The sequence below is a fragment of the Anopheles funestus genome, chromosome 3RL, assembly GCF_943734845.2.
Source record: "Anopheles funestus chromosome 3RL, idAnoFuneDA-416_04, whole genome shotgun sequence".
In the NCBI taxonomy this organism is placed as follows: domain Eukaryota; kingdom Metazoa; phylum Arthropoda; class Insecta; order Diptera; family Culicidae; genus Anopheles; species Anopheles funestus.
The window spans coordinates 81,613,633-81,627,392 of record NC_064599.1 but is presented as its reverse complement, the minus strand read 5'-3'; the positions used below and the strand labels follow the sequence as shown (position 1 = coordinate 81,627,392).

The 13,760-nt window shown below is 46.0% G+C and overlaps 1 protein-coding gene across 1 annotated transcript; it reads right to left on the bottom strand.

The window, feature by feature from the left end:
* Positions 1 to 276: 276 nt before the first annotated feature.
* On the bottom strand, positions 277 to 13,390 carry LOC125768042 (probable helicase with zinc finger domain). The gene is made up of 5 exons (XM_049435163.1): positions 13,262 to 13,390; positions 11,877 to 12,660; positions 10,185 to 11,594; positions 8,258 to 10,107; positions 277 to 8,062 (listed from the first exon to the last, which is right to left on the bottom strand). The coding sequence occupies exons 2-5, from the start codon at positions 11,932 to 11,934 to the stop codon at positions 3,575 to 3,577; spliced, it is 7,806 nt and encodes a 2,601-aa protein (XP_049291120.1). The 5' UTR covers positions 11,935 to 12,660; positions 13,262 to 13,390; the 3' UTR covers positions 277 to 3,574.
* Between the last annotated feature and the right edge of the window lie 370 nt (positions 13,391 to 13,760).

Below are 13,760 nucleotides of genomic sequence, written 5' to 3'. Positions count from 1 at the left end.
TAAAATCACCAACTTTTAGGTCAGATGAACAGATGAACATATGGAAAAAATGGAAAAGAAGTGAGAAAAAAAACAAAAAAATAAAACAAACAAATCAAGAAACAACAACGGAACAAGATGTAATAAATCAACAACAAAAAGAAAAAGAAAACGTGTTGAATTTTTATTTGTATCACGTCTTACATTTCGAACAATAATTCATCAAAAGAAGAAAAATAATGTTTTGAGTTCTTTCAATTACAATGGAAATGGAAATAATTTTGAACACACACAGAATTTCCGCTTTCCTCTGCGTTTCTATTTCCCTTTGTTCTAGCAAAATCTCTCCCCATCCCCCTACTAGTTGTGGTCATTCGTAGTTGATGTTTACATTTATTTTTCTCTCTCTCTCTCTCTCTTTATCATGGTAGTTGCTGTTTCTGTTTTTGCTTCTTTCATTTTCAAATAACTTTTCAAATGTTTTTCGATTTTCCGCTTCACTTTGTCGTTCTTCTTGTTATGTTTTTTTAAACATTCAATGAACATAAACAGATTCAGGTTGGCGATGAGTTTGGTTATATCGCTCGTTTTTTTTGCAAACAGTTCTTGCGGGAGGAAACCTTCATACGGGACAAAAACCACCCGCCCGCACTATATCATCATACTTTTTGTCTGTTCTACCTGGCATCATCAAACCTGTCCAAACGGTTCAAAAATATCAAACGTAAATTCATTTTTTGAAAACAATTTATCTCCTCACAATCAATGCATGGTAATTTGGTTGGTAATAAACGGTAAACTTATACAAAAACGAAACAAAAACACGTTGTACAAAAACTAAACTATGTCTTTTGATGTGCACTGTGTTATCATGTATCGTGTTGTTGTTATCTTGTTTTGTTTCTATTGCAATTTAGCTGTACTCTATTTTTGTTTTTCAAATGTTTTACTTCCTTATAAATTTGCCCTAATGCTACACTCAGTGTTGACTTGGTTTGCTTCATTGTTAGTTTGTTTACCCCACTTTCATCATTATCTCTTTCGTTTCCATTCACATTCTACCCGTTCTGTCGGCGTTTCATCTTCCATTATCAGTGTGTTTTTTAATATTTTTTCTGTTTTTTATCAATTTTATTTATGAAGTTTGCAATCTAATTTCCATTTTGTCTGCTTCAATATATATATATATAGTTTTATTCCTGTTTAAAAAGTACATACATATATAAATATTTCCATATATATTGTTCTTACTGTTACACGTTTCATTTAAATATATTCGTCTCGTTCAGTTTTGTTGTTTTCCGTTTGGTTTTTTTTTGTTTCTTTTTTCCGTTTTATATACTTTTTCCCTATCTTTTAACCCATTCTGCATTCGCATTCTGCAAAGCGATCGGAAATGGCGGAACTACACTGAAAGGAAGTAATTGTTTAAAATACAAATTAAGTAACGAAAAGAAAAGTTTAATTTATAAACAAAACTATTAGCTTTATCATTGTTTCGTACGAGGAAATGAGTTAGTAAATGAATGGGGTGATGAATTTTTTTCTCTCTTTCTCCTACTTTTTTATATTGATCATTGCTTACAAGTTCTATCGGTATGTATGTATATATAAATATCTCTAATCGTGGGGTGATTTAATTATCATGCACACATATTTTTTTGTGATGAGGTAACTCATCGTTTTTCGTTTGTTTACCATTTTTACTGTTCTTTTACATTTTCAATTTGTTTTTCTTTATTTAATCCGCACTGGTTTGCTTGGTTTCATTATTAGGTTTCTGATGTTAGTTAATATCTGTATGTTTGTTTGTGTTTTTTTTGTATTCTCGTTAGTTGCTAGAAGAATACTCCTCCTTTTTCTAATTATTCTTTACAAGAATGTGTGTCATCTGACATTTCTTCTGCAATAGTCTTTCTCTATCTTTCGTTTTTATATTTAATTGTGGGCTTCTATTTTGAGGGCGATTTGATCGCCATTCAATTTCATTTAGTTTTAACGGCTTTTACTAAAATTACTATTTGCTTTCAATCCTTTAAATCGTCCTTCCGCCTGTTTTACCGTCCCTGTTATCTTCACGAATTCAATCCGATTTCACGAAAAAAAATGTCGATAGATGTTCCCCTATTCGTTTGCAATTTTGATACTGTTTGGTTCAATTGTTGCCCATTATCTAACACATACGGAGCAGCATTAGTTTCAGCGAAGAAGATTTTCGCTTCTACTGCAGAAATTCATTTCATGTCAGTTATAATTCTTTCATAATCCTGTCTATGAAAACAAAGAAAGAAAAAAGATTATTAAACAAATCAATCAACATCAACTAAAAACACAGAAGACAAAAACAAAATAAAAACATGAAACACATCTTACTGGAGCATAATTTATTTCCATAGTTTCTTCTTCTGTTTACGAACTTGCATGTTTGATATTTAATTTGTAGATAGTATACGCATATATGTATATACGCTAGGCAAAAGTATATAATAGTAGCAATTAGATCCGTACATTAAATAAGAAAGCGAGTAAAAGTAAGCACAAGAAAAATGAGTATAAATGTAATTTAAAAAAAGTATAAAAGAAAAATAATAAACCGATTCAAGTATGTTCAAGTTAAAGAAGTAAATAATAGAGTATAATAATTATATCGGTATGACGATTCCTTACGATTACACTAAAGTCAATGTAGTATGTATGTGTTGTGTATGTCTCCCGATTTTTCCACTTTGCATGCCGGTTTGTGTGTGTTACTTTTTCAGTTATGTTTTCTGTTCTTTTTCTCCATGAACGTAGTATGTTTACACATGAATCTTATCATTAATCGCCTCCTTCGGGCTGAAGAGAGTTACCTCTTCCCCTTGCGCCAGCTGTACCATTTTCCCCTTCCCAAACCACGAGCAATCTCATAACTATAGGTGCTTTACTTATCATACTACATCATCATGTAATGCCTACGGTTGTGTAAACTGTAAATCTTTTTCCATTCTCTGTACGTGCCGTATCTTCTTCATCGTTCAAACCATCGCTACTGTAATTCTTTACACAATTTGTTTGCATTTTTTTTGTCAATTTTTGTGTTTGTAACATTTATATAAACCATAAGTGTAGACATAACTTTTTAGTGTTTTTATAGCTTTTTTCCTTTTTTTATGATTTTTTGTTTTTCTTATTTTCTGTAGCGTATTTCTAGTGTTTTATTTTTTATCATTTATTCGTTTTTTGTTTACTACTGTGCTTTTTCATTTTTTTTCTTCAAATCGCTTTCAATTTATCTTTTCAAGCATATGTTTTGTTTTTTTTCTTTTCTTGTTTTTTTGTTGTAGCTTCTACATCTTCGCATATATGAACGCCCGCTAAGGGTGGCTGTTTTTCTATAAGAAATAATAATTCACACAATGCCTTCTACAATGTGGTTTTGCAACACCGGCTGCCTAAATTGATTGGGACTCTTTCTTCGTAGGAGACCATTCGATACCGCCATGCAACACATCGGGGAGCTTACTGGCGTTTAGCTCGTTGTGTGATGCTAAAGGATCCATTTGGAGGTCTCCCCTTTCGTTCGGCAATCCACCCTTCAGCAATCGATTAAAACATTTTAAAGAAAATAATTGTAAAGCCCATTGCTTTTGCCACCAAGATTGCGCAACGGAGCGAAGGGGTCGTTGCCCACTGCACTATTGTTGCCATTGTTTGAACTGCCATCAACCAGTGCACCGCCAGTACCGCCAAGACCACCATCGGAAAGATCGATCTTTCCGTGCTGCTTCAGACCATCCATTATAGCGTGCTGCTGCTGCTGCTGTTGCTGTTGACTGGCATAATGGTGGTGCTGTTGCACCTGATGCTGATTAGCATTATTACCGTGATGGTGCTGCTGCTGATGGTGATGATGCTGCTGTTGTTGTCCCTGGCTCAGTACGCTTGCGTACGTTGCATGAGCTGCTGATGATGTTGGCATTCCAGACGGGCCCACTACTGATCCGGCACCAACACCGGGTGGACGCTGGGACAGCAGATGTTCGTCGTGCAGATGCGGCTGAGATTGTACCAAACCGGCCTGCACCATTTGCGGACCAGCATGTGATGTCAGGTGTGGCATATAATCTCGACCACCAAGCTGCTGATGTTGCATCTGTTGCTGCTGCTGCTGCTGTTGCAACAAACCCGCTGCAATGTTTTGTATGGAGCTGTAACCACCATTACCAGGGAATCCACCATTCTGTTGTTGCTGCTGTTGGTGCTGTTCGAGCAACGTATTACCGGCAAATTGATTCCCACCGTTAGCAGCACCGAAAAGGTAGTTCTGTTGCGATATCTTCGGTTCTAGCAAATCGAGCAGCGTTTGCTGCATACCAAAATGTTGTTGCTGATGCTGCTGTTGCTGTTGTTGCTGCTGCTGCTGCTGTTGTTGTTGATGCTGATGCAATTGCACTGAATCGAGTAGATCCGGGGTGGACGATTCGATCGATTGGGCATTCGATGAAGAAGCTGTACCGATGGCACCACCACCACTGCTGCTATTACTTGCTCCTCCTCCTACACCACCGGAGCCACTACCACTATTTTGATAGTTTTGTCCTGCCTGACGACGATACAGTGGTACAGATTGTTGTGGCTGACTCTGTTGTACTGGTCCACCGAGGGACGGAATTTCAGGCGCAAGTGAAGATGAAAGGCTAGCAAATAGATCAACCGATTCGAGAATACCTCCACTTTTAGCGCCCGCGCCCGGATGGTTGTTGGCTGCATTGGCTGAAGATCCAGAACCAGCAACCCCATTCACCAGCACGTTACCTTGCACAATGTTCCCGACATTAGCGCCACCACCGCCGAGCAGCAGCGGATCACGCATAGGATTCAGTATGTTATCGAGAAACAGATCGGCCTGTGAAGAAAGTGGACCATTGCCAGCGCCCGTGCCGACTAATCCGGGCATCTTTGCACCCGGTTGCTGCTGCTGGTTATTAACCGGCAGCCCGCCAGTTGGTTGCGTTTTCATCGAATTAGCCGTCGGTACCTGGCGCAGAATGTCCGTGAACTTGTGTGCCGCTTCGAGCCCTTTCGTTTCCATCAGCTTGGTGAACCAGTAGTACTGGAACTCTTTCGTTTGCACCGCCATCTCGAAGAAACTTACGCCCGCTGGCAGCAGATGATTAAAATCAGTTAGAACGTGAGCGGATCCGAGCGAACCGTGATGTTGCTGTGCGACCGACCCAAGCACGGTTGCGGGTATTTGTTGTTGCTGATGTTGTTGTTGTTGTTGTTGTTGCTGCTGCTGCTGTTGTTGCAATAAATGCGCTGATGTAGAGACTGCCGGTAAATGAGGCCCAACAGTCGCAATCGTACCACCCATCTGATGATTTGCCGAAGAATTGCGCAGCTCCGGAAAGTGGACGTTTTGGAGAAAGTGAAAATCAGACGCTTTGTCCATTGCGTACTGCTCGGTTCCACCCGCACGATGTGCCATCGGGCCACCTCCAACTACTCCACCGTTACCTCCACCGGCTCCTGGGCCGAGTTTCTGTCCCGCGGCAACTGCTGCCGCTGCAGCAGCCGCTACCGCCATATGCGGCATCCGGTTAGACATGGCCATCAAATCGCTCTGGATGCTGGTCATGTACAGGTCTCCAGTTTGCCCAAAATGTCCCTGCGATTGGGAGTTGGGCACAACCTGGGGCTGCTGTTGCTGCTGAAAACTGCTGGGACTGATGGGTCCACCGGTCAGCATTGGCCGGATGTGATGATTCGGCTGCGCAACGACGGGTCCTTGCTGTAAAGGGCCACCGCCAAGATGGGGTGCTTGATGGTAAAGCCCAAATGCACCACCGGCTTGCTGTTGTTGTTGCTGCTGTTGAGCCTGGGTTTGCATGAGCGTGGTACCAGCGGCCCCGGTGGGACCTTTGTTAGGTTGCTGTTGAAAGTACGATAATGGTCCCAATGGTGGGCAAGGCGGTGCCTGTCCGCCGGCAATCGTCGGACTACGCATCGGTGGGGCAATCAGAGGCGGCGGACCGGGACGACTTGGACCGCCGGGCAATCCCATGCTGAGCGGATGCGTCACCGGTTGACCTGCGGCCGCCACCGCTGCTACAGCAGCCGCCAGCTGGGGGCGTATCGAGGGTGGAACGTTCTTTTGCGCCAATCGCCAACCGGGCGGTGTATTGCGACCACCGGGCGAAGAAACCATCGGGAAGGAGCTACCTGCTCCCGAACCCCACAGGTTCGGCGCGTTCTGGTTCGGTGGCGCCATATTCGGTGGTATCGGTGGCCCTCCGAGGGCCGATGGTGGGACTAGGGATGGACCACCTGCACGAAGTGATTGCTGTTGGGATGATTGTTGTTGCTGCTGTTGCTGTTGCTGATAGAAATACAGCTGATTCTGGTAGGGAAACTGTTGCTGCTGCGGTTGTTGCTGTGGAGGTTGCGGTTGTGATGGTTGCTGCGATTGAATGTGTTGCTGCAGCATCGACGTTTGCGCTACCGGCCCTTGGACGGCAGACGTAGGTCCTATGAAGGGTGTAATAGCCAGCTGATTGCGCATTAGTGCGGCTGCAGTTGCAGCATTCGGTAGGCCTGCTATTCCTGCACCAGTCGAACCTCCGGCAACATTGCCGAGTGGGAAGTTACCGCCTGCCGCTGCTGCTGCTGCTGCTGCAGCTGCTAAGTTACCATGATGGAACGACGATCCTGCACCAGGTTGTTGTGGTGCGCCATGGTGATGCGATTGCAAATGGTGCAAGTGATGAGACGCATGCACAGACGGAACCTGCTGTTGGTGCTGTTGCTGTGGGTGCTGCTGCTGCTGTTGTTGTTGTTGCTGCTGCTGGGGTTGCTGTTGTTGTTGGTGTGCTGATCCGTGATGACTTTGGTGTGGTGCTCCCACCGGCCCACCATGGTGAGCAGCCACCGCAAGTGGATGAAATTGGCCCGATGCCGACATCGCTAGCCCACCAATACTTGCGGCTTGATCGCGCAGATATGCCTCCCCTTGCAAAGCCCTAGGAATAAATTCCGGTGCGAGTGGGTTCAGCACGTACGTCTTCTTTAGCTCTACGCCGTCAAGCTGCGAACGCAACAGCGACCAGGTGATACCGAACAGGCTCTTGTTTTGGTAGCAAATCTCGATAAAACGCTCCCAAACCTTGCGGCACCGGCCGATCGAGCAGAGCGCCACTGGATCACCGACAACCGCTACAAGACTCTGGGCGCGTGTGATCGCCGTATTGAGCAGCTTCGAGTTACTGAGAAATCCGTAGTCCACCTCCTCATTTGTATTCGTGCCCTCGCTCGGGTTCGTATTGCACGTGCGTCTGGTGCGTACCGTCGAGAGAAAGATCGCTCGAAACTGTTTGCCCTGCACGTTTGCCACTCGTTCCACGCTGATACCGCCCATGCGTCGCTTGCGCAGTTCCGACCTGATACGGAACACCTGATCCGCGTAGGGCGTCATAATACCGATGCTCTGGTCGTTGATCTTACCCCACGCGCTTGGCCACTTCTTGCGCAACTCACACACGCGCTCAACCACCTCGTACACCTCCGAGTTGTTGTAGAAGGCGGTCGAATTTTTGTCCTGCACATCCTCGCCACGGGTCGTAAAGAACGTTAGCGGGTAGAACTTCTCGTGCCGCGGTTGCTTACCCGATGCGATCAGCTTCTGCTCGTAAAACAGTTCCGATGTGAAGCGGATGATGGCATCGTGCGCACGATAGTTTTCACACAGCAAAATCTTGCACGGGAAATCGTTCGGGTAGTGATCGTACAGCCGTTCCAGCAGCGAAACGTGCAGTTTGCGCTCCTTGGCAAAGTTCGAAAACAGCTCCGGAGACATTTGCATGTGATCGCCGGCCAGCACGATGCGCGTACCTTCACCGGCAAGCGCTAGTGGCATGATCGCTTCGCACTCCATCGCTTGGGCCGCCTCGTCAAGGAAGATGTGGGTGAAGTGGCCCTTCGGCAGATCCAGTGAGGCCAGCTCCGTCGAAATGTTGAGCGTCACCACGACGATACGATGCTTCAGGATGTCTTTCACAGTCGGTCGTCGAAAGTTGCGCATGTTGATGTTCAAATCCACCAGACAGTACTGTGAAAAATGAAAGCAAAATTAATCACAACACGCTAACTATCTATTGTTTTGCATTAATGCTATACATACCACTTTTAAAATACAAATAGTTAAGCAAATTAAAAACCTTCCCTTGTCATCTTCAACCTCTTCTACGCTATGTTTCGTTCTTCGCTTCTATGGCGTTGCACTAACATTAGTAACGATACGTACCTTCTGGACAATACTGTTAACCGTCGCTACCCAGCGCTTGTGGTAGTATACACGCAGTGGTCGTGCCTCCGTCATGCCCTCTTCTACCCATGGATGGAGATAGTCTTTGATGTAAAGATCGGCAGCCGAGTTTGAATGTGTGCAGATCAGAATCTTTGTGCTGTCCTGCAACAACAGCTGCTTGATCGCCTGTGCCAGCGTATACGTTTTGCCCGTACCGAACGGCCCAATCAACAGAATCGGTGGCAGCGGCACATTGACCGGTGTCGTGATCGCTACTACCGCTTCCTTTTGCTTTGAGTTCAGCTTTGGATCGAGCGATGCATCCCACTGGCGCTGCGGTGTCCACGGGATACTCGGTTCGAGAAAGATCTCCGGAAAGATGATGCGAAAGTCGGCAATCTTGTCGATTGCTTGATGCCACTCACAATACGTCAGACGGTTTGGTTGGAACTGGATGTCGGACAGGAACTCTGTGTCCGGTTTAAGCCCTAGCCCGGTCACCGCTTTCGCCGACACCTTCAGGTAGATCATGTTCTTGCCCTTATCCTCAATTACTGCTTCGTACACCTTGCGCCGTTCGCCAGCGGGAATTGTTTCACGGGCTGCCGCAATGTACACCGCCTGGCAATTGTTCAAAATCAATCGCCCAGCGGACGTATCTTCCGACACGTCCTTGCCGAGCTTCATCAACGCAAACAATTCGCCCGAGTGTGAATACTTTGCCGTGCTGGTCGCCATACCGCTCGGAGTGAGCAGGTAGTTGGTCACGATCGAAAGTCGCGTGGTCAGGTTGTAGCGCGCTATCTGCTCGTACCTTGCGATTTCTTCCACGTACAGCAGCTCATGGATGCGGTTACGATAGTTGTTGCGCGTTAGCTTCTTTTCCGTAATTGTCGACTGCGTCAGCACGAACGTGGAAGCCTTCGGAAGTGGGTAGCGCACGAGAAGATCCTTCTCGCGTTCCGCATCCGCTGTATAGGCCGGTGTGTGCATGTGTGGAATGGGAGCGGTGGTAAACTCGAATATCTCCGAGTTTGTCTCATCCCATCGTTCAGCCGTCGACATCACAATGTCCTTCTTAATCTCCTGTATTTTGTCGACCTCCGTCACCGGCACCACATCAACGCAAATGTGCTTTACCAGCACCGGTTCACGTCCGAAATCGAACACCACCGTTTGTCGAAAGGTACCGTAAATTTCCGTACTGAAACCCACCTTCACACGGTGCTCCAGTATGGTAGCGGTCGTATCACCCTTGTCGGTGCTGGCCGACGGAGCAATCCACTCCTGCTCCGAGTTAAGCTCCGCCTCAGTCGATGTACCTTTCCCACCGGCGATCATCCCCTTCTTAGTGTTGTTGCTGCCACTACTGCTGCCCGCACCACCGATTCGCAGCTCTCCCGGGCAGACTTGCTTCAACACGAAATGATTCCGATGCGCGTCCTGGAGCAGTGCCACCGCCTTCAGGTGGCGCTTCGACTTTAGCACGAACGACCATTCGCGTTTGCTTACTTTCGAGGAGATGGTTGTGACGAGATCGTGCGAACAGCTATCCTCAACACCTTCCACCTTTTCGCGCATCACCTTCTCCGGGCTGGGTGCCTGCACCCACCGTTCCAGCAGCTGCTCCGTGTAGCTCTTGCCGTACAGTTCTTTGTCACGTGCTCGCTGCAGTTTCTTCTTGCGATACTCAAAGCGTTCCTTCCACTCGTTCAGCTCATCGACACCATGTGCCTCAACACATTGGTTGCCGTAGTGACAGTTTTGATTATCCTGAAACTTTTCACACAGTGTGTACGACTCGGCTACGAAGCCGCGAGGAGGTGGACGCCATTTCCAGTCTCGACCTACAAAAGCAATACAAAAAAAATGCGAACATTAGTAACAGTTAAGCATACTAATGCTTAACAGCATGACGTCCTACCTTCATCCGACATGATGATGTTCTGGTGGCTCTCAGTTTGGCAATGCGCGCGCAATTCTGACCGATCGGCAAACGAAAGCGTACAGTAGACACAGGTAATACTGCTCAATTTGTCCATTGGCATCCCTTTGCTGCCGCCACCAGATAGTTTGTCCTGTCCGAATGAACCACCGACCGCTTTGCCGTGCTTCTCCGCCGGATGGTTGTTAGCTAATTTTCCACCGCTAACACCAACCGTTCCGGAACCGCGACCACCGGACGAGCTATCCATTGTACGAGACCCTCCCGATCCACCGACCGTTCCTCGATCTGTGTTGGATGCTTTCTTCTCGCCCTTATCACTGTTTGCTTCATTGAATAAATTACAGTTACTATCACTAGCTTTGCTATCACTGTTGCTGCTACTACTGCTGCTACTGCTGCTGCTGCTACTACAACTGCTACCACTACTGTTCATGTGTGTTGCGGTCGAAGCTTTTCCCGCCGATTTCCCGCCCGCCGTCGGTTCTGTCTCCTTGGGAATATCGCCGTCCTGCTGCTGTTTTTTCAGGCCAACCGGCTTTTGATTTGCTTCATCAAGCTCAGCCGAAAGCCCCTCCGTAGTATCGCCGTTTCCCACCTTCAGCTGGCTCTCTATCCGACCCAGCTGCTTAGTGTAACGATCCGGCGGTAGATTGTTCAGGATAAGCTTATCCAGCTTCGTCTCAATCTGTTCATACTCGTCATTTAGTGATGAAAGCGAAGAAACGGTCGACGAACTTGAACTCGTGGTGTGTTCGGCGCCAGTAGCCGGTGATCCGTCGGGTAAGTTGTTATTACCACCGGCATTGGTTTGCTGGTTTTCTCCACCACCATCAGCACTTGGTGACGATCCACCGGACGATGAAGCCATCTGTAGCAACACCTTCAACCGATCGAGGTACCGTCCGATGTCCTGATTAGCGCCCGGACACGTAGCCCATTCCTGCAGGATCACTTCCGCTTCGCTGAACTTTTGCTGCTTGAACAGCGAGTGTATGAGCCGTTTGCGGATCTTCGATTCGGTGCTGCTTGCACCAACGACGCCGGCATTGGATGTTCCATTAGCGGTGGATTTCGCCGACGTACCCTTGCCCGACGAAGAGGACGACGATCCAGTCGACGATGAGGACGGTGTAGGGCTGGGAGATTCGGTGGACGATACTGGAGCGCTCCCGTTGCTGTTTGGGTTGCTATTGTTGTTGGCGGCGTTCTCGGCTAGAGTAAGCAGCTTTAGCAATCGCTGGCAGTCCTGCGTTACCTGATCGTACTGTTGCAGCTCTAGACAGCATTCTGTCCGCCCGTAAAGACACGCGATTACTTGCTCCTTCGAGAGTCTTCGACCTGACGGTTGATCGTTACCGGAGGCTTCAACGATGCTGTCGTAGATGTCTAAAAATAAACCATATGCATTAGCGAGGCAAGTGTACAGATATTTCCAAGTTGAATGTTAAGTTGATACCCATTTGCATGTTTGTAAAAATTGGGCGAAACAAATGTGTAACACATATGATTTTATGATTACTTCCAATGGCCTTTCAGCACAAGCGCCATGAAGAAGCATCGGTTATATTGTAATTAGTTGCAATTTCTACTGTATTATTGTCCGAGTGCCGTGGCCCGTATGTTTTCATTGTTTTAGTACAATTTGTATTTATATATTTTCCTTCTTACCTTTCGCCTTCTGCCACAGTCGATTCCGGAGGTACTCATTGGCTTGAGCTTCGGTCATTGCTTTGGATCCCTCGTCTACTACTGTCGACGGTGCTGCAGCAGCAACCGTCCCAGAAGTGGAAGGTGGTACTTATCGTCGTCGATTTCCTTTCCTTTGGTAGATTCCACCCACAGTACCCAGGAAGGATTTCCTGGTTCAAAACACCGGCGTAGACGTCGACAATCTGCGGTACGGATGATAGATGGCAACGGCTTATCGGCCTGCAAAATGGAGGAACGCCACCGCGCACTCATTCGCTTCTATCACGATCCGGCACCGATCTGTCGGGGTTAGTTTCCGCTAGCAATGATCTAGCAATATCCGGTGACGCTCGTTACTCCACTTACTCACTGCTAACTTTCCTGCAAGCGTTCTTGTTACAATGCTGTCCTATCATCACCAGCCGACCGTATTATGATCGCGTAGACAGCGTTGTGCTATTTTATCGTACTGTTACACTTTTTTGTATATTAAGCAAATAACACAAAACACTCACTTTCACACACATACACACGTTACATTAAGCTACACGAAACACGCCTACTAGGATTATGTTACTTAGAGCGATCTTCCAAAAACAAAATGTTTCTTTTTCTTTAGTGTTTATTTCACACCGGAAGAGATCAAATAATGAATTCCTACATTGACAAATAGGCGTAATTAAAGTATAGTTTACGATTATTTTTTACATCTTCTTAAAAAAAAACATTTCGCAAAACAGACTCGATGCGCTAGGGACGAACACTGAAATTAGAGAAAGCAGAATGTTTAGTTTTAATATTTGCTTCAGGATCTTCAGCTACAGCCGGTTCGAAATGTTCAACAACCGGATAAAGCAACTACCCTCCACCTTTACGTTCTGGCACAATCTGCAGCAAAGTTTACGGAGCACAAATAATTTCCAACCATTACGAATTTCAAACAATGATGACAAAAAAATAACTAAATTCAGATTTCTTCGGGCACGCTAAAGCACGCAACAAGCACGGATACACACACCCTCTATAGCTGCAGCAGCACACAGTCCAACCTTCACCCCCTCGGAGTGCTTCACACAAATTTTGGTTACGAGCCGTAATGTATTTCATTCCGACAACTTGGATATTTTCACCATAAGCATCATGCATGCACCGGAAATCCAAATCAATAGCGATGATCAAGGAAAATTGCTCATTTCGGCAACTTTTTAGCTACGACGGAGTTGGCCCCTCAGCCAGAACTTCAACGTCTTGTATGTACGCTTCATCTACCGTGCCGTAGGAGTGTTTTGTAGTTGCAATCGATGCCAAACGATGGTTCCTTTTGCGTGCAGAAGAGTGTATGGATCTGTTAAGCTAAAACTTACCCATGTTGCGAACTGCAGAATCCGGAAAAGCCTTATTTCTATTCGGTAAATAATTACATTTTGTCAGGAATATTTTTTGCACTTTTTCTTTTTTCAGACAGCAGATGTCAGACGAGCTGCTTTCCTTTCACTTGACAGCTGCCGCGAAGCTGTTTAGGGTAGCCTAGTTCACTACTCCAAACAGAGTTTAACTTGGTTTGAAATGACACGAAAATGGCTTGGTGCGTTGAGTACATTTTCGAAACGAAAGTGATTATGATTAGATATGCTAATCATGCTATCAATCACGACAGTGTTTTGTGCTATTAAAAAGTGTTTATCTGCCTACATGTATCATGCGATAAATGTAAGAACGGATCGAGAGGAGAAGAGTTGTCGATTTGTTTTCGTTTCTCAAAGCGGATCGAAGTGTGTTCGAAAGATAAGATCGGGCGGCCGCTTCGCCAATTATGGTTGTGTAGGTGTGTCGTGATAACGAAGCAGGAGCGATCGTGAGAAA

Coding starts and splice junctions, on each gene's coding strand:
- LOC125768042 (XM_049435163.1), bottom strand. CDS start 11,934: ATGACCGAAGCTCAAGCCAATGAGTACCTCCGGAATCGACTGTGGCAG. Junction 11,595..11,876: donor ACTGTGGCAGAAGGCGAAAG/GTAAGAAGGAAA, acceptor GTTTATTTTTAG/ACATCTACGACAGCATCGTT. Junction 10,108..10,184: donor CATCATCATGTCGGATGAAG/GTAGGACGTCAT, acceptor TTGCTTTTGTAG/GTCGAGACTGGAAATGGCGT.